Consider the following 26,177-nt stretch of genomic DNA (forward strand, 5'->3'; position numbering starts at 1 on the left):
TAAAAAGACAAACACGCACAATGTGCAAAAAAAAACAAATCATGCAAACAATAAAAAATAAGCAAATAACATTCAGAACTAAAGTTCATGGAAGTGAGTTCATAGCCACAAAGCCAGTCATCACTGCAGGTGGCCCAGGAACCCATTAGTTTCAGGCCATTGCCTCAAGTCAATGCAGAGATGAGTAAACCTCGCCATGCCCGAACTAAACATCAGCCTATCCCTCACCTCCAGTCCCAATGCCCAGACATTTTTAGTCTGGCCAGCACTTAAATCAGCGCAACATCAGCTCATTCCTTGATGTCAGAGCCATGCCCTGCCATTTTGAAACGCTCTCGGGCCTGGGTCCTGCCGCCTCAATTCAGCCAAAAATCAACCTTTCCAATCTGAGCCCGTGCTTAAATCGGCCAAACATCGGCTCAATCCTCATTCTCAAGCCTTGGCACCACTGCCTCGACTCGCTTCAGATTTGCCATTTGGAATCAGCTCCAAGTCCACTCTAGCAATGGCTAAACATTGGCTCGTTACCTACTCCTGGGTCTGGGCTCCGCCATCCCATACATGCCATGCCGCAACCATCCTGCACCTTCAAGACTCCAGTTCACATTGCAAAAATGCCAGGTTGTACAGGTGGTTCAAATCCTCCACACCAAAAAGGAAGTTACAGGCTATAGATTGGCACTAATGTACTGAATTGAGTGTTCCTATTGTAGTTTTTTCTACATTAGAGAAATCCGACACAGACTGGGTGATTGCTTTGCAAAGCACCTACTATACATTCAATCCATAAGAATGAACTTGACCTACCGGTTGCCTGACCATTTCATTTTTCAACACACTCTGACCTTTCTGTGATCTCCTACACTGCCGCAACAAAGCATGGAAGAACTTCATTCGCCATCAGGGCACATTATAGGTGTTAATACTGAATCTTTCAATTCAGGTAACTCTCATTTTCTTGTGTGCATCAGAACTGGCAATTTCTACCTGTGATGTTGGCTCAGTTTTCCTCCTCACAGCTGTCCAACAACTGGGCATGTCAGAACTCAACACAAAGAAACATAATGTGACTCTGAATCCCACAGTTACTTATTTGTTCTCACACTATTAGAAACATTCCCTTTGTTATACCAATTCTTCCCTCCAGCTTCTTTGTAATTGAACCTAGCATGCTTTCTCTTTTTTTCTGGTATACGTTAACTCTGTTCCTCTTGCAGCAGATAGACCTGACCTGCATTTCCAACATTTTCTGTTTTTAATCCAAGAAAAACTCAAGTTTATTTTTGTCGAAAGCGCCCTGAATTCTAACACTCATGTACATATCAGCAGCAATTTACAGTGGCCAATTGATGCACCACACACTTTCTTTGGGACATGGAGGGAACCAGAGGACTAGAAGGAGACACATTGTCATAGTGAAAATATGTAAATTCCACACAGACAATGACAGGATTGAAACAGGCCACTAAGAGACAGCTGCTCTACCAGTTTTGCTGCTGCACTGTCAAGTCGATTGTTAAGGATGAGGTCTCAGGGTACTTGGAGCCACTTGATAAAATAGGCCGTATTCAGCATGGTTTCCTCAAGGGGAAATCTTGACTGGCAAATCTGTTGGAATTCTTTGAAGAAATAACAAGCAGCAGGATAGACAAAGCAGAATCAGCTGATATTGTGTACTTAGATTTTCAGAAGGCCTTTGACAAGGTGCCACACGTGAGGCTGCTTAACAAGTTACAAGCCCATGGTATTATTGGGAAGATTCAGGCATGGGTAAAGCAGTGGCTGACTGGCAGGAGGCAAAGACTGAGAATAAAAGGATCCTTTTCTCGTTGGCTATTGGTGACTAGTGGTGTTCCACAGGAGTCTGTGTTGGGACCTATTCTTTTTATGCTATATGTCAATGATTTGGATGATGGAATTAAAGGCTTTGTTGCTAAATTTGCAGATAAAACGAAGATAGGTGGAACGGCAGGTAGTTTTGGGGAAGTAAGAGAAGCTACAGAAGGACTTGTACTTGCATAAAGTTACTCCACATTTAGCTATAGTTTCCTCTCAGTGAAAGGACACAGAGTACAGTGCCCAGATCTGATTATTTCTCTTCATGGTACTACTATGTGCAAATACAGTGGATTCCAGTTAATTGGGACACACTGGCACCAGTAAATTTTGGCCCAATTAAGTGACTGCCCAAATTAGCTGAAAATCCAATGGAAAAATTTAAAAAGGTATGAAAAGGACAAAATATAATTTAACTGAACAATAAATTATGCATTTAAATTAAATACAGAACAAGTTAATACACTAACAATACTAATACAGTACTATAAAACTGTAGTTCATAATAGTTATCAATGGAGAAGTTCATCCAGTGCAAGCCGCCATGTTCTTTTGATTGAATATAAATGAACAAATCAGTGGGAGACATCTAGTGCAGATAATGGACTGCCTTCAATGATTGCATCCTCCAAACCTTCATTTTCATTTTTACTTTCAAGACGATTGTCAGTACCTTCAAATTCTTTGTAGTTCCTAACTTGTTGAAGTAGTGAAATTGTTTCATTTTCACTCCCGGTTGTTACTGACATCTCCAAGCCGGAATGCTTGAAACCGCAGTGAGCAAAACAATTCTGAATTATCTTATTACTATTTCTCGCCAATTATCAGTGACAAAAATCACTGCCTTTTGAACATAAACACATGCAACGGACACTATTTAAAAAGTGTTTGTTTTAAGCACATTGTAGTGTTTAAAGTCCACACAATTGCACTCGAGAGATGCTAGTTAGAAGCTTCAGCATCAATCTTCTGTCCTAATTAAGCAGCATAGTGTCCCAAATAAATTAAGAGAATCCTGGCTATTTTTCTGATTAGTTTTTGTTCATTTAGAGTTGGCTCAAATAAGCAGCTGCTCCATTTAACCGATGGCCCAATTAACTAGAATCCACTGTGCTTTAAAAACAAACACTGAATACTTATGAAAGCTGCTATTTTCTAGTAAATAAAGACATCAATTGATACTATTTTTGGGAAAGAAAATCACCTATGAATGAAAAAATATTTACTTTCCAGAATTTACTACGTACAACACTTGATAACAGATAAGGAAAAAAAAAATTCTTATTTTCTGAAAGCTGGTTTTTGAAATGCCATTTGATGTGTATTATTAGTCCCAAGAGTTTATATCATTTCACTGACTTAGGAAGCAATATTTGGATGGTGACAGACAAGATCAACTATTATCCAACTCGAGTATTTATAATAATACTAGAAATAGATAATCAGGCAGCAGACTAGTAGCATTTCTAATTCTCATCTGTCAAAAGGCAAGTTCTAGCAGAGCCCAAACAAGACTAATTGCACTCATTTGGGTGAAACTGGTTGTTATTCAAAGAAAAATATCAGCTTCTGCTAACAGCAATTATACACTCTCTAAGTTATGTCGTCTGATACTTCAATCAACATTTAAATTAACTAATCAGAATTTATCAAGTGTGGCATTTTACTGAAAATAAAACTTGGAAGAAGTAGTTTTAAGGAATGTAAAATACCTCCCATAATGCCCGTTCTGTTTTTCTCCATCTCCACCACATGGGGCTGTACCCCTTTGTACATTGCATCGCTTACAAATTGAGTGTTCTTCCGAGCTCGCTCTGTTACCGGATCATCAGCTACCGAAGTGAAACCTTTTCCCTTTGTCTTCTCAAAGTCCTCATGGTATTTAATCTGTCAACAAAGCAAACTGTAAATGGTTTATCTGCACATTTTGTTGTATTATTAACCAAACAGTTAGTAGTTTACATTACAATCATCTTAGTAATATTCTAAAGTTTTTTTTTGAAGTTCTCTTCTCACACTCAGAGGCAACCATGTAATCACGTATGCCAATACTCAGCCATACAACATGCACTACCCACACATACAGCGGTCAAATTGCTTCTGGCACAAAATCATTCAAACTGTGTGCAGTGGATCCGGTATGTGAATGTTACACAGGCAATGATTGTGCCACAGAATAGACACAAGCAGGCAGATTCTCAGTTACAATTTTTATTAAGACAAATTCATTTGAGTACATATCCATCACTTCAAATACAGATTAGTGCCAAGTGTGCTCACTTTCCAGTGTAAATTTAGTATGTCATTTCCATTAGTTTTTTTAATGAACTTCCACATAAATTATCAAACACGGTTGGTAGTTGATTTGAAATGTCAATCTTTCTACACAATGTTAGCAGAAAACTAGTTCAGCTGTACCAGAGAGATATTATTTTGTGTTTCACGAACACGTCTCATTTCTGGAGTGTCAAAAAGCTGAATTGGTCTGCCTTGCATTTCCTTCAAGTCAGTATTGTAGAGCACCTACCAACCAAATTAACATATTGGTTTATAAAAATGTTCACATTCCACAATATGAAATAGTGTAGACCAAGCAAAACCAATATAACAAAATTTAAGTAGTTATTATGTCTAATCATTACTGTCCATTTTTAAAAGTGCTTGCAACAATTATTTTATAAATATTAAAAACTATTGAACAGAAAGCCAACAAATTTTGTACTTTGCACTATGCTTGGTACAATCACAGAAGAAACTGACAACCAAAAAAGGGTGTAAAAACTTGCCGAACTGATATTTGATTGATTTTTCTTGGCCCGCTCTGTCTCTAGAGTAACACAGACTGCTGTGCCTGTGCCAACCTTTTCTTTATATTGGACCTTGAATGGAAATATATACATATATATGATGAAATGCCAAATAATTAACTAAAAGATGTGTGCAGTTTAAAATGCATTCTTAAAAATCAACTATTTTATATAACAAACCAAGCTGATGTTCTTCTGATTCTCCTTGACACGTTTTAAATCATAAAGATCTGGAATTGCTGTTCCTTGTCCAATTTCATCTTTGTAATTCACCTACATAAAATATAAATGATACAACATCTACTTCAATTGACAAAAAGCAAGTCAAGCCCGTTAGTTTCAACTTAACAATGTTAATGCCAAGAAGCTATTTAATTTGATCAGTAACTGCTCACTTTCCTGGAAAATATAAAGTGCACTGACAACAACTCTTTAAAACATTATTCTGCATTGGAAGTAAAAACAAAAATACAGAGAGCAATGCTTCGTCAGCCAGCAACTAAGTAGAGAGAAACAGCTGGTAAACGACAAAAGTTCAGTGTAGAACTGCCAGGATTTAACACAATAAACTGCAGCAAGTTCAGAAATTGGTGTGTGCATATACATGCATGATGGTCCTGAACTTGTTGATTGATTTGACAGCTGGAATCTGTTCTTACACTCTACTTCTGGATTTCACACGCATCTGGCATAGAATCCACGAGCCCATTTGCTTCAGTGGAGTTTTACATCTGTGTAAAGCTCAGCATTAGGTAAATTATGTTTCTTTAATTATTAACATAAGAAATTCTGCAGTTGATGGAAATCCAGAGCAACACACACAAAATGCTGGAGGAATGCAGCAGGTCAGACAGCGTCTATGGAAATGAATAAACAGTTGACATTTCAGGCTGAGACTCTTCTTCAGGACTGGAAAGGGAAGGGGGAGACACCAGAATAAAAATGTGGAGAAAGGGGAAGGTTAACTAGAAGGTGATAGGTAAAGCCAGGTGGATACAAAAGGTAAAGGGCTGGTAGGGCACCTAGGGGAGCTGATAGGTAGGTGAGAAAAGGCAAGAGGACAGAGTGGTGAATAGCAGAAGAAAGTAGGGGAAGGGATTTTTTTTAACCTGAAGGAGAAATCAATACAGAAGAGCAACACCTTATAGTCTGGGTAGCCTCCAACCTGTTGGCCTGAATATCAATTTCCTCTTCTAATAAAAAAAATCAGTCTTCCCCCTCCTCCTCCTCTCTTCTTCTATTCCCCACTCTGGCCCTTACCTCTCCTGACCAATAAATGTAGGCTAATGTCACATCAAATCTGCACCAAAGGTTCAAATCAAATACTTGCCCTCAAAATCGATTCCCTTTTTCTGTTCACCCTTATTTCCTACAATTGGATCTTCAGTTTTTTTTATATATAAAAAGGGTTCAAAAATGTTATGGAAGGAACAGATTGAAAAAGTAATTTAATAAAACTCCTTGATCCAGGAAGGAGAGGTCCACTCAGAAAGAGGGATAATAGACATCTCAGAGTAAATGTACCACTTCACAACTATTAGCTAAAGCCACCAATTCTCATCAATCAAAAATAAACTTAGTAAGCAGTGACTGCAGGTGTTACAAATAAATTCAGTGGTGCTGCAATGGAGACACTAACAAGGGTGGATTTGTGTTTTTTCAGAACAGAGAAGGTGGAGGGAAGACCATATTGAGCTGTACAATTTATGACGAGTGTAGAAAATGTAACTGGTAAGAAGCAGAGATGATTGTAACGAGAAGACATGGGTTTAAAGTAAGAGGAGGAGATTTGGAGGGAATTTGGGAAAAAGTTTTTTCACCCGGAGGATGGATGGCAGCTGGAACAAATTACCCAAGTGAGTGGAGGAGGCAGGTACTTGGACGACATTTTACCAGTAACACTATGAGCTCTTAAACTGCCATGGCACAGTAGGCTCCAGGCCAAGCAGGGGAAAATAGGGTTAGCATACATAATTACTTGATGGCCAATAATGACATGGTGAATTGAAGGCCCTATTTCTGTGATGCAAGGCTCATTACTCTACTGACAAACTACATTTGACCGTTCATAATTTCCTCCCACTTCACAAATCAAAATTAAACAAGTTTCTAAAGAATCCATTTCTGAGGCAGCAAGCCAGAAATTTCTGGATTGAGTTAACATTTCAGAAATTAGATTAAGAAATGACTACAAGCAAATTGAAAGTGCACCATGAGTATTCTCTCACTAAGATAAACTTCTCTAATTGTTAAAACAGATCCATACCTCATAGCACAGTGCACATTTATGAATAGGAGTTTATTTTGACGTTTTGCTGGATGGGACAATGGCATCAGGGTTTCTTCAGACCTACTTTTGACAAGCCAGCAATTCAGGAAGCAGTATCATTTAAACTATTAACTCACGATCTCCACCGCAGCATGGAATTGACCAGCAGTAACTGTAGACTGTGCATTCAATCCCTTCAGTATTTGGTATGTTATCCAAACAAAGATGTGATTTCATCTTTATTTCGAGGAACTGTATTCTCTCTCCAGAGCCAATGGCATGCATTCTCATCCACCCAACTAAAGAGCAGTTCCCCTCCCCCAACCTCACCCACCCCTCAGTCAGACAACATTGTGCAAATGAAATCTGAATCTCAAAATAGACCAGGCATCCCCATAAAGCTAGCTCTATTCCAACCTGAACGAAATCCAAATCTAGGTACGAGTTTTCTTTCAGTAATGCCCACATTTTATGTACTAGAAGTGAAATGACAGGTGCCAACTAATATTCAGTTTCCCAAAACTCTGAAGCAGTTACAGAAAGAATGGGTGACAATTATATCAATCTGACAGTCTATTCCCAATTTGCCTTTTTTCCTCTTGCAGAACTACCAGTCTTGTCATGGAAGATAACAGCAGCTCCCTGGGCATTTACATGCATGGTTACAGTCTGGTGTTCAGACAGGAATCCAGCTGTGGATGACAGAATATTTTGACAGTTCCATAACAAAGCATTTACTGAGTGGCAGCCTGATGATACACTAACAAGAAACACAGCACTTCAATGTATGAAAAACTTTGACAAATAATTTGCTATGCATGTTTAAAATGCCTGATTTATCCAACATGTTATTTAGAATTTCTGTTTATATATTTCCATGCATTTTGTGGCTTGTTTAAAAAAAACTGATCCACTGATCTTTGAGAAGTCTGATTTTTTAAAATGATTAGAATAAAGTTTAAAACACAAGACTCTGTGATACAAAGGAAGAATGGAATGCTTTCACTTTGTTTCAAGTGGCCATAATTGTCTGAGCAGGTAAGAGTGAACCAGTAAAACCAGAGTAGAACATGTAATGAAAAGTTTAATAGCACTGATAACCAGAAGAGTAGTTGCTCTGTGAATAACATATGTGCCTGCTGATGTTATTCCCAAAAGGCAAGAGATCATGGGCCAGATCTTGTGACATGTGTCATTAGTTAGAATTCTTCCTGCAGCCGTCAGCATGTTTTTGAGATGTAACTTGCTGGAAGTGCAAGCTAATTAACAGAGCAGTAAAAGTAAATAGAGCATCTGGAATACAAATGATTGGCAGATTCAACAGTAACCAATGTGGCGAGCCAATGAGATTAAAGAGGTGAGAAAGGAAAAAAAGTATTGACAGGAAAAAAGGGTTAGCTGAATTAATTCAGGTCAAAAAGCAAAAGGAAGACATGACCAAAGGGTAAAAAAATAACATTTTAGGTTTTTATATCTCTATGGTGATTTATTCCATGCAGGAGGGAGGGTAATCAGTTAAAATCATTCTTTTTATGGATCACAGAAATGGATGCAGTTACATTAACAATTAACATGTCTTTAAGTCTCGGTTCTGTAGTTAAGGAGTGAATGTAAAAAGCAAAGCTTTAAAAAAAGTAACATGGAGGGTGGGGAAAAAGTGCTGTTTAAAGACAGATCATTGCAACACTATATATACGACCAACAAGCTTTAGATCCTCACAATTTGTAGTGCTTTATATTTTTCAATCCAATATAACAAACCGATTGAACATTAAATGCTGCTAAGTTGGTGTCATTGTCCAGCAAAATGTAATCCATTATTTTTCATACCCTTACATTCTATGCACACAAATAATTATAGTTAATGCTTAGCATGACTCTGTATCTGCATGCAACTCCATTTGTTTCGTTAAATTAGGGACACAGCATGATACACAGGAAGGGGAAAGGCAACTCACCATACTGATATTTTGCTGATTTTCTTTAACACGTTTCAATTCTGGAGTTTCTTTTACTGCTGTACCAGCACCAATCTCTTCTTTATAAAGCACCTTTAATAATAAGTACTTTTTTCAGAAAAGACAAGATAATTATCACAAGAAGGCAGCTTGTGTACACTCTCAGAGGATTTCCGAATGTGTATGGACCATTTGATGTGCCAAGCAGAACTTGTACAGCACGTGTACTAATTGAGCTCTAATTAGACCTCCAAATGCCGACCTTCTCTCACCCTCAACTCCCCAGACCCTGCCCCAGTTTTAGACACTACATTTTCTTACATTTTCTTTGTGTGTTGCAGAGTACTTGAAGAAGAGTCCAATGGCAGTTCTCGGTACCTGATGCATTGAGCCTCAGGTACAACTGATGTGTTTGTAGTGGCAAGTTCATAGCTGAAATGCTTGTTACCAGACCGCAATTATGACCCAATATTTTTATTCCTAATACTATTTTATTTTGTATGGCCAGATTTGGGAACAGCTTCTTTCCAACTGTGATAAGACTGCTCAATGGATCCTGACCCAGATCAAAATACCCTCCAAATATCCGGACCTGCCTCTTGGTTTTTTTGCGCCACCTTACTTCCCATTTTTCTATTTTCTATTTATGATTTATAATTTAACTTTTTAATATTTACTAATTATAACTATTTTAGTATTTTTAATATTTAATATTTGTAATCCAGGGAGTGTGAAGCGCAGAATCAAATATCGCTGTGATGATTGTACGTTCTAGTACCAATTGTTTGGCGACAATAAAGTATAAAGTATAAGTATAATATCCAGGCACCACCAAGCCAGCCATAGTTTGCGAAGCTGGAGAAGGCTGAGTGAAAAGGGGCAAATGTAAGTGTGGTGGGCTAAAATTAACTTGCATTGTAAAATTTACTGCAGATGGATCTCAGGTGTTTCATTTATAGTTATTAACTTGTCTTTAAATAACTGTAAAGCTGTATTACAAAAACAGAGAGAAATACCGGGAATAAAAAATTGGGGGATGGAGTTTGCATCACAGCATTTTGAGTCATAGAGCACAGAAACCGGCCCTTTGGCCCATCGTGTCCAAGTGACCATCAAACACAGATTTACCCTAACCCTACATTTATTTCATTTGTTTCATTATCCTGACATTGTCATCAGATTCTACCACTCAGCTTCACGCTTGGAGTAATTTAAATTGGCCAGTTAACCTACCAACTCACATAATCTCTGGGAGAATATGTTAGTTCCACATACTGTAGATGTAACTGTGGTTAAGACTGAATCTGAGTCTGTGATGCTCACTTGCTGCACCACTGCACTGCCCATTTAATGATTTAAAAATTCCAACAAGAGTCATGACACAACTAAGAAACAAATTAAGGACGATTTGTTTGTAATCTAATGGACAGATAGGAAAGTAATTGTTGAAGGGGGTATAAGAAGGCTACAGAGGGAAATGTACAGGTGGATTGACTATGAAAAGTCCTTGCTAATGTAGTCTAAGTGGGGGAAAGCAAAACAGGTAATTTTCACATGAAAAGTGAAAAAACTAAAATAAAAAATTATATTTTACATAAATGCTGAGCAATTGCAGTAGTCTGAAACAGGTATGTATTTGGTGTCCGAATACACAAGTCTAGGGAGAGGCTTTAAGTTCTAGCCTTACTTGCAAGACCCAGATCCTGAAAATGAATGCTAAAAGACAGTATGCAGGTGCAGCAAGTAATCAGGAAAATTAATAAACGTTATTTCTTATTGTTAGAAGAATCTAATACAAAAAGTAGGGAGTTTATCCTCCTTATGATAAAGAACAGTTTGGTCCATTTCTGGACAAGAGAAAATCTGCAGATGCTGGAAATCCAAGCAACACTCACAAAATGCTGGAGGAACTCAGCAGACCAGGCAGCATCTATGGAAAAGAGTATAGTTGATGTTTCAGGCCAAGATCCTTCAGCAGTCCTGAAGTGTCTCAGCCCGAAACGTCGACTATACTCTTTTCCATAGATGCTGCCTTTTCTGCAGAGTTCGTCCAGGATTTTGTGAGTGTTGCTAGTCCATTTCTGGAGTACTTTGTACAATTTGGTTTCCTTACTAAAGAAAGCACATGTCAGAAGCAGTTCCGAAAAAGTTTGCTAAACTAATGCCTTCATTGACATGCTGCCTTTACAATTCAGAAACACTTTCTTCCCTTCCACCACTGGATTTCTGAATAGTTCATAAGTCCATGCACACTATCTCATTATTCCTTTCTTTTTTGTACTATTTATTTTTGGAATTTGTAGTAAACTTGTGTCTTTACAGTGTGTGACTGCTGCAAAAGAACACATTTTACACTATATAGGTCAGTGATAATAAATCTGATTGTGGAAAGTTGGACAAAACAGGTTTATCTTTGATAGAATTCAGAAGATTAAGAGGCAACTTCATGAAATATATCTTGAGTCATCATAACATGGATATGATGTTATGATGGCTCCTTATGAGAGAATCTATAACTAGGAGTCATTTTTCAAATGTAACTATTCACCCTCTGAAAACAGAGATGAGGTGAAATGTTTTCTCTCTGTGGATTGTGACTATTTAAATCTCTACTCGTCAAATATTTTTAAGGCAAAAACGATGGTGATTTGATAAGCAATTGTGTGAAAGATTACAGTGTAAACAGGAATGCAGATTGAAGTTTCAAATCTGATCAGCTATGATCTCATTAAGTAGTGGAGCAGACTGGAAGGGGTCGAGTGACCTACTCTTGCTCCTAGTTTGTATGAAATTAATTACTTGAAATGAGTAAATCAAAGGAATAATGTAAAAAAATCATCTGGAAATATTTAATGGTGTATCAAGTTAATGGTAGTTCATTAAAGTCTTTGGGGATTATTCAGTCTGATGGCTTATTGCATCTACTAAATTGTGTGCTCCTTGACACACACATTATTTAAAGAGTATGTTAATATTGCAACTATGATACTGGGCCAGAGAGCATAAAATTGTGAGTTAAGTCTCACTATGGCATTTAGGAAACTGAATTCAACTCAGCTCTGAATCCTAACCACTAAGGAAACCACATAAAAATATTGGATTACTGGAAAAACTCAGCAAGATCAATGATATTCTTCAAAGAAATAGTTCCATTTCAGAGAGAGAAGCCATTCTTCTCCATCTTCTTCAGCTAGGTTTTGATATCAGTGTTGAACCTATATTGAGTGGTTGATCTTCAAGATACTAAGAACAGTTCAGGGTGAGCTGGGCTGGGTCTTATCTTGCCTTGGAGAACAGCTGAAGAGCAGGAGACTGTAAGCAGGCAAAATATTACAGCTGTCTGTCACAAACTCACTTGAATGCTAAAGCAACTAATTCCCATTTACCAATAGCCTCAAAACTTCTCTGTCACTATTCATTACAGTCATGGTTTGGCCCCAATGCAAAAGGTACAATAAGATAATGTTTCCAAACCAAATGACACATGAATTTATTCTATATTAGGTACAGAAGGACAACTTACAACCTTTATCGATTCCTTAATTGGGTGTCTTCCATATGTCCCTATCTGTCCTGTGTGCCAATGCTACTCCAGTGTCTACACTATGGAAAACAATTGGCTAAAGATTTCCACTAGAGGAGGGTACTGATGCCTGGAGAGTAACTTTGAGCAGTATTAGAGAGATTGCAGTGAGAGGCAGTAACCAACGCTAGCTGTCAGGTAACAGCAGATTGATGTTATCAACCTAAGAGAGGGCAGTAAGTTTGTGTCCCACAACTGCCAGAGTAATCCTCTCTGGGAAGGAGACTTTGGATTTCAAGTAATATATTGGAGAATAAATCATTAAAAAGTTGTGACACGTTGCAAACTGTATTCAACAGTCAAGGTGGCAGCAGTCTGACCTTGCAAAAGAAAACTGGCACCCTCACTATGCTTACTTGTAGCTATCCTGTAACCATTCTCTCTCCACAGGCACATCCTTATTCTAAATTACATGCTCAGAGCATGATCGCCATTATATTTTGAAATATATATCTGAAGAAATTAAAAGCCACACATAAAATGGTAGTTTTCATGGGCCAGAGAGGTTACTAAGCAGTAATTAAAAACACATGCACTTCATCTAAACAAAAAGGTTTTTAGACAGGAATAGTCTTTAATTTGTTTTATTCCTTTGTTCACATATGGATACATTTGACAATCACCACATTTATTGCTACATTAGTTAATCTGAAGTTACATAAGGGCCAGACTGGGTAAGATTGACTGATTTCCTTCCATGAAACACATTAGCGAACCAGATGAAATTTAATGACAATTCAGTCATTCCATAGCTTTATTACTAAGACTACTTGTATTAACTCTGGATTTATTTAAATGTTTGAATTAAATTCCCCAGTTGCCATGAAACATACAAAACCTACAGCACAATACAGGCCCTTCGGCCCACAAAGTTGTGCCGAACATGTCTCTACCTTAGAAATTACTAGGCTTACCCATAGCCCTCTATTTTTCTAAGCTCCATGTACCTATCCAAATGTCTCTTAAAAGACTCGATCGTATCCGCCTCCACCACCATTGCCGGCAGCCCATTCCACGCACTCACCACTCTGTGTAAAAAACTTACCCCTGACATCTCCTCTGTATCCACTCCCAAGCACTTTAAACCTGTGTCCTCTTGTGGCAACCATTTCAGCCCTAGGAAAAAGCCTCTGACTATCCACACAATCAATGGCTCTTATCATCTTATACACCTCTATCAGGTCACCTCTCATCCTCCATCGCTCCAAGGAGAAAAGGCCAAGTTCACTCAAAGACACCTTCAAAGTGATTGCACAACCACCAACTGCGACTCCAGCCTTGAACTCCAGGCCGGGTCTTTATGTGCTGCTATTGTGACTCTCGTCTCCCCTTCCCCCACCAATACTCTGCAATCCCGTCTCCTTCAGATCCCATCGTCAGCTCCTGGGCCCTCAGAGGCTCCATCTTCCTCTCACCCCAACCATCCCCTCTCCATTGACACCTCCAGCCTCCCCCCTCCCCCCTCTGATCCCAGCTCTCATCCGTGCCGGGTCTTTACCATCCCCTCCGACCTTCAACTGTCGGAGGTAGAACGCTCTGTCCTCAGTAAGGGCCTCACCTTTGTCCCCCTTCGCCCACACCTCAGCGAGTTCCGTGTTCACCATGATGCGGAACTCTTCTTCCGCCATCTCTGTCTCCAAGCCTACTTCTTCGGCAAGGACTCTTCCACCCCCACCGATGACCCCTTCTCCCGTCTTCAACCCTCCTCTTCTTCATGGACACCCCGCTCTGGTCTTCTGCCTGCTCTGGATCTCTTTATTGCTAACTGCCGACGGGACATCAACCATCTCGACTTCACCGCACCTTGTCCCCATTCCAACCTCACTCCTTCGAACGCTCTGCTCTCCACTCCCTCCGCACTAATCCTAACCTTATTATTAAACCCGCCGATAAGGGGGGTGCTGTTGTAGTCTGGCGTACTGACCTCTACCTTTCCGAGGCACAGCGACAACTCGCGGATACCTCCTCTTATTTACCCCTCGATCGTGGACCCCACTAAGGAGCACCAGGCCATTGTCTCCCACACCATCACCGACTTTATCCGCTCAGGGGATCTCCCATCCACTGCTACCAACCTTATAGTTCCCACACCTCGCACTTCCCATTTCTACCTCCTACCCAAGATCCACAAACTTGCCTGTCCTGGCTGACCTATTGTCTCAGCATGCTCCTGCCCCACCGAACTCGTTTCTGCATACCTCGACACGGTTTTATCACCCCTTGTTCAATCCCTTCCTACCTATGTTCGTAACACTTCTCACGCTCTTAAACTTTTCGATGATTTTAAGTTCCCTGGCCCCCACCACTTTATTTTCACCATGGATGTCCAGTCCCTATATACTTCCATCCCCCATCAGGAAGGTCTCAAAGCTCTACGCTTCTTTTTGGATCCCAGACCTAATCAGTTCCCCTCTACCACCACTCTGCTCCATCTAGCGGAATTAGTCCTTACTCTTAATAATTTCTCCTTTGGCTCCTCCCACTTCCTCCAAACTAAAGGTGTAGCTATGGGCACCCGTATGGGTCCTAGCTATGCCTGCCTTTTTGTTGGCTTTGTGGAACAATCTATGTTCCGTGCCTAATCTGGTATCTGTCCCCCATTTTTCCTTCGCTACATCAACGACTGCATTGGCGCTGCTTTCTGCACGCATGCAGAGCTCGTTGACTTTATTAACTTTGCCTCCAACTTTCACCCTGCCCTCAAGTTTACCTGGTCCATTTCCGACACCTCCCTCCCCTTTCTAAATCTTTCTGTCTCTGTCTCTGGAGACAGCTTATCCACTGATGTCTACTATAAGCCTACTGACTCTCACAGCTATCTGGACTATTCCTCTTCTCACCCTGTCGCTTGCAAAAATGCCATCCCCTTCTCGCAATTCCTCTGTCTCCGCCGCATCTGCTCTCAGGATGAGGCTTTTCATTCTAGGACGAGGGAGATGTCCTTTTTTAAAGAAAGGGACTTCCCTTCCTCCACTATCAACTCTGCTCTTAAACGCATCTCCCCCATTTCACGTACATCTGCTCTCACTCCATCCTCCCACCACCCCACTAGGAATAGGGTTCCCCTGGTCCTCACCTACCACCCCACCAGCCTCCGGGTCCAACATATTATTTTCCGTAACTTCCGCCACCTCCAACGGGATCCCACCACTAAGCACATCTTTCCCTCCCCCCCCCCACTCTGCTTTCCGCAGGGATCGCTCCCTACGTGACTCCCTTGTCCATTCGTCCCGCCCATCCCTCCCCACTGATCTCCCTCCTGGCACTTATCCGTGTAAGCGGAACAAGTGCTACACATGCCCTTACACTTCCTCCCTTACCACCATTCAGGGCCCCAAACAGTCCTTCCAGGTGAGGCAACACTTCACCTGTGAGTCGGATGGGGTGATATACTGCGTCCGGTGCTCCCGATGTGGCCTTTTATATATTGGCGAGACCTGACGCAGACTGGGAGACCGCTTTGCTGAACACCTACGCTCTGTCCGCCAGAGAAAGCAGGATCTCCCAGTGGCCACACATTTTAATTCCACATCCCATTCCCATTCTGACATGTCTATCCACGGCCTCCTCTACTGTAAAGATGAAGCCACACTCAGGTTGGAGGAACAACACCTTATATTCCGTCTGGGTAGCCTCCAACCTGATGGCATGAACATCGACTTCTCTAACTTCCGCTAATGCCCCACCTCCCCCTCGTACCCCATCTGTTAGTTATTTTTATACACACATTCTCTCACTCTCCTTTTTCTCCCTCTGTCCCTCTGAATATACCCCTTGCCCATCCTCTGGGTTCCCCCCCCCTTGTCTTTCTTCCCGGACCTCCTGTCCCGTGATCCTCTCGTATTCCTTTTGCCAATCACCTGTCCAGCTTTTGGCTCCATCCCTCCCCCTCCTGTCTTCTCCTATCATTTTGGATCTCCCCCTCCCCCTCCCCCTCCAACTTTCAAATCTCTTACTCACTCTTCCTTCAGTTAGTCCTGACGAAGGGTCTCGGCCTGAAACGTCGACTGCACCTCTTCCTGGAGATGCTGCCTGGCCTGCTGCGTTCACCAGCAACCTTGATGTGCGTTGCTTGAATTTCCAGCATCTGCAGAATTCCTGTTGTTTGCAAGTTCACTCAACCTGTCTTCATAAGGCATGCTCCCCAATCCAAGCAACATCCTTGTAAATCCCCTCTGCACCCTTTCTATGGTTTCCATATCCTTCCTGTAGTGAGGCGACCAGAACTGAGCACAGTACTCCAAGTGGGGTTTGACCAGGGTCCTATATAGCCGCAACATTACCTCTCGACTCTTAAATTCAATTCCATGATTGATGAAGGCCAATACGCCTTCTCAACCACAGAGTCAACCTGCGCAGTTGCTTTGAGTGTCCTATGGACTCAGACCCCAAGATCCCTCTGATCCTCCACACTGCCAAGAGTCTTACCATTAATACTATATTCTGCTATCATATTTGACCTACCAAAACGAACCACCTCACACTCATCTTGGTTGAACTCCATCTGCCACTTCTCAGCCCAATTTTGCATCTTATCAATGTCCCGCTGTAACCTCTGACAGCCCTCCACACTATCCACAACACCTCCAACCTTCCTGTCATCAGCAAACCTACTAACTCATCCCTCCACTTCCTCCTCCAGATCATTTATAAAAATCATGAGGAGTAAGGGTCCCAGAACAGATCCCTGAGGCACACCACTGGTGACAGACCTCCATGCAGAATATGACCCGTCTACAACCACTCTTTGCCTTCTGTGGGCAAGCCAGTTCTGGATCCATAAAGCAATGTCCCCTTGGATCCCATGCCTCCTTACCTTCTCAATAAGCCTTGCATGAGGTACCTTATCAAATGCCTTGTTAAAATCCATATACAACTATATCTATTGCTCTTCCTTCATCAAGTTTGAAAGTTGCATTTCTGACAGTAACTTAAATGTAATGATGTCCTATCCACTAAAACAATATTTAACTTCTCAACAATCACAGATTTTTCGACATTATTTGAGCCTGAGAAAATGCATGTCTCAAGGCTAAGTGGGAGGCACTCGAAGAAACTTCAGATCTCTGGGTATGACTGCAAGGGTGGATGCTCCAGCAGTTAGTGCCAGTTTCACTGTGTAATGATGACACTGGCGAGTGTCTCACTGTCAATTACAATCACAAAATCAGGCTATTGTGTTTCACTTCCACTTTATCTACAGCAGGAAGGGAAGAGAAAAGAACTATTTGAAGGACAAGACAATGTGCATGACAATCTGAGGCTACGTCCACACTAGACTGGATAAGTCCATAACCGAAGCTTTTTCTCTTCGTTTTGACCCTCTGTCCAGACTGAAATGGCATTTTTCTCCCCCAAAAACGGAGCTTTTCAAAAATGCTGTCCAGAGTGAATAAATCTGAAAATGCCTAATGGCCGGTGTAGTGTGTACGGGGTAACTGGCTCTTTTTAAGAACGCCATCATGACGTGCTGGAACAGATGGTGGTGGCAGTGCGGCATTTCATTGTTTTCTTGAACGCAACCTCCAACACAAAAATGGCAGACGACTTCATGCATGTGTTGTTTACTTTATTGTCTATGTTAATTTCAACCCTCCACACAACCTAACAATCTCAGAACTGACAGCAATGAGACTGAAGCCAGAAGAGTTAGAAATGTACTCACCAAATACTTTGACCCATAGCTTACTGAATAAATAAGTTTACTCACTTTGCCCCGTTTTCTGTCCTTGCTTGTATGGAGGTGGTTTACCTATTTATGTAAGCACTTCTCTGACAATAGATGTGTAACAGCCTAATGTAACATTGTATGGAAATACAAAATAAGACTGATGCAGACATGTTTTATACATTTAACAAGGTGCTTTATTAATGTATTGCTTGTGCAAACATTCAATAGATGCAATTGTCACTACTTCCAAAATGTCATTTTTAAGTAGTAGCATATGTTTGGTATAGACGTGAAAATGTTAAGGCCAAAAAAGGAAGATTGTAAGTTTCACTTCTACTCAGGTAAAAATAAAATCACTTTTGCCCAGTAACTTGTTTTATTGCACATGTTAAATACAGCAAAATAATACAGAAAGACATGGCAAAAGTAAAGGCAAACAAATGAGGTAACAGCAAATTTCACTTTTGCCCAGTAACAAGCTTTATTGCATTTAGTGGTAGCTGTCGTCCATTTCATCGGTGAAGAGACTATGGCTGCAGGAAATGTTTCCAGGGTGACCCCTCTGTGGGAGTGGGGAAGATGTTGATGGGGCCACCCGGGGGTCTGTGTGTCTGTATGTGTAGCTACTGTAGTGGCTGTGAGGCTGGTATTGTGGCGGTGAAAAGTACTGGGGGGGAACCATCATATTCCTCATCATTGCAAATCCCTCTGCAACAGAGTTAGTCAGTTTTTCAATGTTCGTCGTCAGCTGGGTCATACTGTCCATCTACTCCCTGTCGGTTGCCTCCATACACTCCAGTATTTGTTTTTTCAGTTTTAAGTCCTCCTGCGTGAGAGCCAACAGCTGTCCGTCGTTTGGCAATTTCCTTTTAAGTTTTTCTAGTCTGTAACCGGACAAACGTGCACCAAGTCTTTCATGGCGAGATTCCATACCAAACGTCGCAGCCACCACCCTGATGCTTGATCCAAACTGTTCGAGTCGGGCGTACTCATCGAAGCGAGTGAGTTCTGTAGGTGTGTCCTGTGCATCCCCAGTAGGAGGAGATTCGCCCAAATACCCGTTATAATGTGGACGGAAGTATTTTCAAAAATGCCTGGTGTGGACACCTATCGTTTTTACGCGAAACTGGCGTTTTCAAAATTATCCGGTCTAGTATGGTGTAGCCTAAGACTAAGCGCATCAGGTATCTGTGACAGACTTGGTTATCTCTCATTTGAATCAAGCAGATCTTTGGTACGACAAATCACTACCAGCCAACTTGTGCTGATTTACACTATCTAGAGTGATACAGCCATCCCTAATGCCTGACATTTATCTTACTTCACCTCAGATAATTCTAAAGTTAACCAAGGCAAGATCTATATAGTAAATGACAAGGCTCTGGGGAAGTGTTGGTGAGCAGAAAGACCTTGAGATACAAGTATATTTTTCCAGAAAGTGGCAACACAGATAAACAGCATGGTGAAGAAAGCACATGGTATGCTTTCCTTTGTATGCTGACGCATTCAGTATGGGTGCTTGGATGTCATGGTAGAATTGTACAAATTATTGGTTAGGCTGCAGCTGCAGTGCTGGTCACCACGCTATAGGAAGGATGATGCAAGGATGCAAAAAAGATTCAGGAGAACATTGCCAGGACTAAAATGTTCAGAACATAGAACAATACAGCACAGTAATAGGCTCTTTGGACCACAATGTCTGCACTCACCATAATGCCAATTTAAACTAATCCCATCTCCCTGCACGTGATGCATTCAATGCCTGGTCTTGCGCTTGTCTAAATGTCTGTTAAACATTGCTATTGTACCAGCTTACCCCACCCTTCCTGCAATGCATTCCAGGCTTTGACCACTTTCTGGGTAACAAACATAACTCATAAATCTCCTTTAAGCTTGGCCCCTCTCACCTTAAAGTCGTGCCTTCTACTATTTAAAATTTCCACTTTGGGAAGAACACTACCACTATCTACCTTGTCTATGCCTCTGAATATTTTACCATCTTAAATTGCAAGGAGAGACAAGATAGGATGGGACTGCTTTCTTGGAAGCAAAGAAGGCTGAATGATAATCTTATAGAGGTTTATAAAATCATGAGAAGCAGAGAGAGGTGCATAGACTAAGATTATCCAATGCTACCGGACTCAGAAGGATTTTAAGAGGACCTAAAAAGTAACTTTTTTTCCTTGAGAAGGTGGTGGATATATACAGAACACATAACAGTACAGCACAGGAACAGACCCTTTAGGTCCAAACTAATTAAGCTAATCACACTTAATTAAACTAATCAATTCTGCCTGCATGCAAGAAGTATTGTCGGAAAGACAGATAATAGTACTGAAGACGAGGTAGCTGGTTTACTAACACAGGCAATGTGTAGTGAAGAGAGGCTGTTGATAGGGCAAAACTGCAGTCAACAGGATGAGTTGCAATGTAAAAGGCGGACAAAATCGAGAACGGTGAATACAGGACTGAAGGTGTTATATTTGAGTGTGTGCAGTATGCAGAATAAGGTAGATGAATTTGTAACACAGTTGCAGATTGGCAGGTATCATGTTTTAGGCATCAGTCAAGCATGGCTAAAAGCAGATTATAGCAAGGAGCTTAATGTCCAAGGATACGCATTGTATTGAAAGGACAGGCAGGAAGGCAGAGGGGTTAGCGTTGTTCTGTTGGTAAAATATGACATCAAATCATTAGAAAGAGGTGACAGAGAGTTGGAAGGTGTTGAGTCATTGTGGCTGGAGGTAAGGAACTGCAAGTGTAAAAAGACCCTCCTAGGAGTTGGATACAGAGCCCCAAACAGTAGTAAGGATGTGGTCTATAAATTACAACAGAAGAGAGAAAATTCATGCCAAAAGGACAATGTTACAATAGTCAAGGGGGATTTCAATATGCAGATTCCAGGTTTGAATGGCTTGTTATGTGAAGAGCGTTTGATAGCTCCGGGCTTATACTCACTAGAATTCAAAAGAATGAGGGGTGACCTCATTGAAAACTATCAAATGATGAAAGGTGTTGATCGAGTGGATGTGGAGAGGATGTTTCCTCTGGAGGGAGAGTCTAAGACCAGTTTTCACAGCCTCAGAATAGAGGAACGTCCTATTAGAACGGAGTTGAGGAGGAATTTCTTAAGCCAGAGAGTGGTGAATCTGTGGAATTCTTTGCCACAGGCAGCTGTGGAAGTCAAGTCTTTATGTATATTTAAGGTAGAAGTTGATAGATTCTTGATCATGTGGACAGTCAGAGGCTTTTTCCCAGGGCTGAAATGGCTAGCACGACAGGGCACAGTTTTAAGGTGCTTGGAAGCAGATACAGAGATGTCAGGGGTAAGTTTGTTTGTGTTTTTTTTTACACAGAGAGTGGTGAGTGTGTGGAATGGGCTGCCGGTGACGGTGGTGGAGGCGGATACGATAGGGTCTTTTAAGAGACTCCTGGATAGGTACATGGAGCTTAGAAAAATAGAGGGCTATGAGTAACCCTAGGTAATTTCTAAGGTAAGGATATGTTCAGCACAGCTTTGTGAGCCGAAGAGCCTATATTGTGCTGGAGGTTTTCTATGTTTCTATGAATTAAGTAAAACAGGGAGAAGGCAGGAGATTGGGGTTGAAAGGAAAATTGGTTCAGCCATGATGAAATGTCAGAGCAGACTCGATGGGCCAAATGGCTTAATTCTCCTGCTATACCTTATGGTCTTATATCTCAATTCCCTGCATATTCATGTGTCTATCTAAGGGTCTCTCTAACGTATCCTCATCCACTACTACCCCTGGCAGAGCATTCCACACACCCATCACCTTCTATGTAAGCATACTTACTCTGCTCACCTCTTTTGAACTTTACCTCACTCAGCTTAAATACATGACCTCAAGCGTGAGAGATTTTGACCCTAGGAGAAAGATACTGGATATCTACTTCACCTACCCCTCATAACCTTATCTACCAGGTGTCAGTCAGCCTAGGAACAATCCTAGTCTCTCTGACCTCTCTTGCGTTGGCATGTGGCCAAGTGGTTAAGGTATTGGACTAGTGATCTGAAGGTCACGAGTTCGAACCTCAGCTGAGGCAGCGTGTTGTGTCCTTGAGCAAGGCACTTAACCATACATTGCTCCTGCATGTTTATAGCCCAGCAGCAGTGGTTGGTACAGTATGGCCCTTCAATCTAGGCAGCATCCTGCACCCTCTGCAAACCCTCCACATCCTTCATATAAAAGGGCAACCACAATTAATGTAATACTCCAGACCTGGTTTGCTGACAAATTGCTGTCTGCCTGCCCCTGTGCCAAGCCATTTGTTCCGGGTTGCAGCGTTCCACTGGATGCTCAGATTCAAAGTTCAAAATAAATTAATTGTCACTGAGTGCAACACAGCAATCGTATCAGCACAGGTCACTTACTGGCCCCTCAGAACTATTTTAACAGCCGGTGAATTTCTCCAGCTGCCAAGAATTATAGGCTGACTGAATGGTCAGCAAGAGAGTGGCCTCATCCTGATACATGTCAAAACTGAAACATTGTTTAAAAAAAAACGTACTGTACATTTAAATACACTAAAGCATGTTCATACCACTAAAAGTCAATTTAAATAATGAAAACTAACTTCACTCTTTACAGAAGGACTAGGTTCATGGGGCGACTCGAAGCAATGTTTCTGATATACTGAGATTTGTGTGATAATTGCACTGTACTTTTACTGATTTCCTTCAGTTTCTTGGTGTTTTCTTTCCTGTGGCCAATTGTTGAATGGGTGATCTGTTAATTTTTGTGTGGGGGGTGGGGGAGGACGAGGTTGGGGGTTGGTGCTTCTGTCGTTCTTCTTTTCTGTGAGTGAGTGAATCAGGTATTGTTATTGCCGCTGATCTTTTCTGCGAGTGAGGAGGTCGGGGACTGTTACGTGTAGGGGTTGGACGCTGTTGTTCTGCTGTGGGAGAAGGGGGATTTTGGGGTCTGCGAGTTTTGTTTTTCTTTTTTGTGCCGGGGGAGGGAGTTAATGTCTTTTCTTTCATCAAAACCCATGATCTCTCCGTATTTGATGGCTATCTGGATTAGACAAATATCAGAGTTGTATTGTACATGCATACTTTGCGACAATAAAATTGGTTCTTTCAGCAACCAATGCTACCCATTCAGTTACCACCACAGGCTAGGCTGAAAGGAAGCTTACGGAAAACTACTGTGCTCCACTAGACTTCATGAGGAGTCCACCACAGCCGTACAATTGACAGCCACAGTGAAGGAGCCAGGACTTCAACGGGAACACTTGGGTATTCCTGGTGTAAACACTAACATAGCAATGAAAGACCCATGCCAATCTGATGTTCTATCTTGGCCAAACTTGGCAAGGAGGGCAGGTTTCCTTCCTTGAACAACATCAATGAACCAAAATATTTTTTTAACAATAATCTGGTAACTTCATTGAGACTTCTACTAACATTTGCTTCTGATTGGTAATCTTATTTTAATTCCAAATATTAAAATAATTGAAATTCTAAAGCTACAATAGTGAGATACAAGCTCAGGTCTCTCACCCAGTATTCTAGGCTTCTGGATGACCAGTGCAGTAACTTTACCACTACAACTACAACATACATCAAACACATCACAGTCGAGATACAAATACGTCAATTGAACCAGAGCTAATAAATACCTACCGAGCTAAGATTTTTCTGGTTTATCCTAACTCTTTCTATTTCTGGAGGGTCTGCAATTGCAGTGCACGTACTCAGCGTCTTTTCTGCTTCACTTTTGTATCTTTTCTGTGGAATAACCAGATAATGATAGATTATTACCCTTCAGTATGATAAAAGGCATGTATATGAATCGTACAGAGTTTAAATTAAATGTTGCACATTTCTGATATTTTCTGCTTTAAATATAGTTCCTAGCAATTGCCTTTATTATGTTGTAAATCAACCCGTTAGTTTGAAAATGTATTTCCACAAGCAGATTTTTTTGTGAACTATTACCCACCTGACTGTACATATCCTTTACGTGTGCAGCATGTATCATCTCTGGGGTGTCTGTTACAGTTCCATATTTGTTTTGTCCCAAGTCCGATGTCTGTTTATACATTGCCTATAACAGAGAATCAAACAGGCCGAAATGAATTAACTGAGATTTACTTTCATGATCTACCTTAGTTTATGAAGAACTTGGAATTAGAGTATACTAGGCAAACTGGCAGGTTGTCACAAAGAGTAATTAGTTGCTTGTGGGACAGGTGGTAGAAAAGGAGTACCAGAGCCTAGGTCACCTGGGGGGGGGGTGGGAATCGTGCAGCCCTGAGACACCAGACAAGGTCATTTGATTCAAAACAACTGGTTTATTGATCATTACAGATGTCCCTCTGGTTTTCCCACTCTCAGCCCTCTTCCTTCCCCTTTTTCCCATGATTCCCCTCAACCTACCCCCTTCCCCACTCCCTGCCCCCTTCCCACTCTCAGTTCACAATAGAGACCCACATCAGAATCAGGTTCATCATCACTCACTATATGTCATGAAATTTGTTTTTTGCAGCAGCAGTAGTAGAGTGCAATGTATAAAATTACTACTGTACTCTGCGAAGGTCTTATGCATTCTAGCTATACACATTTGCCGAAGATGTTTGTGCAGTACTGTATCTTTGGGTGCAAGTCCTTAGCTCCCTGAAAGTGCCAGTACGTGCAAAGACCTTTCAACCCCGTGTGTCAGAAAATGAACCAAGGATTAAAGTGATCAGAGTACATTCTTGATAATTTGAAATATTAGATGTCATTTGAGCATATACTTCTAAAGCCTGTCACATGCTGAAATTACAAAATATAATCTTTATTTAACATTGCTAATTCGTATCAGTGCTGTGCTATGTTTCAATTTGAACATACAGTATGTTATTAGCTAATAATGCAATTTAATTTTTGTTTGAGTAACAACAATTTAGGATTATGTGGAAAAAATAGTGAATGAAAATTCTGGAGAACGCATTTCACAATTACATTAATAATTAAAGGAAGAAACAGAACAAAATAGCCTGGCATGTACTGTCATTAAAACAGCTGCTTTGACTGAAGCAAAAGTGGCCTGAAAATGCAATTAAACTACCATTTTTATTTACCTGACTGGCAATTTCTGATGCATTCTTGGCACGTTTAACATCAAGTACATCTGAAGTCAATTGCATCCCTTTGCCTTTGATTTTGACTTCAAGATCTTTTCTGTATTCTTTCTGTAGTAATGAACAGTAAATATTTATAAATATTTTCCTTTAAGCAATATAATCTTTCAGTAAATTAAGGAAAATATTTATAAAACAATATATTGAATTCGATAATGATTAAATAAGAACCATAAAAATTACCTCATTTAATATTTGGGTTGCATTTTTAACTCTAATCATGTTTGGCGTATCTTCCAGCAGAGTGAGACCCTTTCCCTTTACATCTTCTTCCAAGTCTCTTCTATATTCTTTCTGAAGAAAATATTGGTTTAAGTTATCGTTTAAAATAAATATTAGTTATTAACTGTCAGCTGAGTTCTCAGGTCTGCTCCTGAGTACTCTTCGTAATCTGAATAATTCACAAACCAGAAATGTAGCTGGCCAGAAATGTATTTTAATAAATAACAAGTCAATCAAGGGAAATGAGCACGTAAAGCAGGGTGTTTAACTCAACCATCCACATTGCCATGCAAGACGCAATGGTACTGCAGCAAACTGTGTTCCCAGAATATACCTTAAACTGGGATATACTGGCTTGCCTTGTCAGGTAATTATAATGTGGGGATGACCTATACATATTCAATTCAAAAGGAAGGAAGAAGGGAAGGTGGGTGGGTAAGGAGGATGGAAGGAAGGACAGAAAGAAGGCTTGATGGAAAGAATGAAGGAAGGCGGGAGGAGGGAGGGAGGGAGAGCGAGTTACCAAACGATATATTTGTGATACAAGAAAATGAATCTCAAGGTTGCATATGCTAATATATACATATTTAGACAATAAATTTACTTTGAATTTACTTTGAACTATATTTAAGTGTAGTAACAACTGAACCAAATGAAGCAAAATTCTCATTTACCCTTTTGT

General features: G+C 40.7%; 1 protein-coding gene across 7 annotated transcripts in view; it reads right to left on the minus strand.

Moving 5' to 3' along the window:
* Window positions 1-26,177, minus strand: part of nebl (nebulette) — a 309,089-nt gene that overhangs the window by 38,111 nt on the left and 244,801 nt on the right. For 4 of the 7 annotated variants that reach the window (XM_063044216.1, XM_063044218.1, XM_063044219.1 and 1 more), the window contains 9 exons: window positions 25,457-25,567; window positions 25,214-25,324; window positions 24,091-24,195; window positions 23,772-23,876; window positions 8,871-8,963; window positions 4,824-4,916; window positions 4,623-4,715; window positions 4,255-4,359; window positions 3,549-3,723 (listed from right to left, as the gene is read on the minus strand). In XM_063044216.1, the coding sequence (XP_062900286.1) occupies window positions 3,549-3,723; window positions 4,255-4,359; window positions 4,623-4,715; window positions 4,824-4,916; window positions 8,871-8,963; window positions 23,772-23,876; window positions 24,091-24,195; window positions 25,214-25,324; window positions 25,457-25,567 (991 nt within the window). The remainder of the gene's footprint in view (window positions 1-3,548; window positions 3,724-4,254; window positions 4,360-4,622; window positions 4,716-4,823; window positions 4,917-8,870; window positions 8,964-23,771; window positions 23,877-24,090; window positions 24,196-25,213; window positions 25,325-25,456; window positions 25,568-26,177) is intronic. The other 3 variants (XM_063044221.1, XM_063044220.1, XM_063044217.1) reach the window with 2 other exon arrangements.

This window comes from Mobula hypostoma, chromosome 3 (genome assembly GCF_963921235.1).
Source record: "Mobula hypostoma chromosome 3, sMobHyp1.1, whole genome shotgun sequence".
Classification (NCBI taxonomy): domain Eukaryota; kingdom Metazoa; phylum Chordata; class Chondrichthyes; order Myliobatiformes; family Myliobatidae; genus Mobula; species Mobula hypostoma.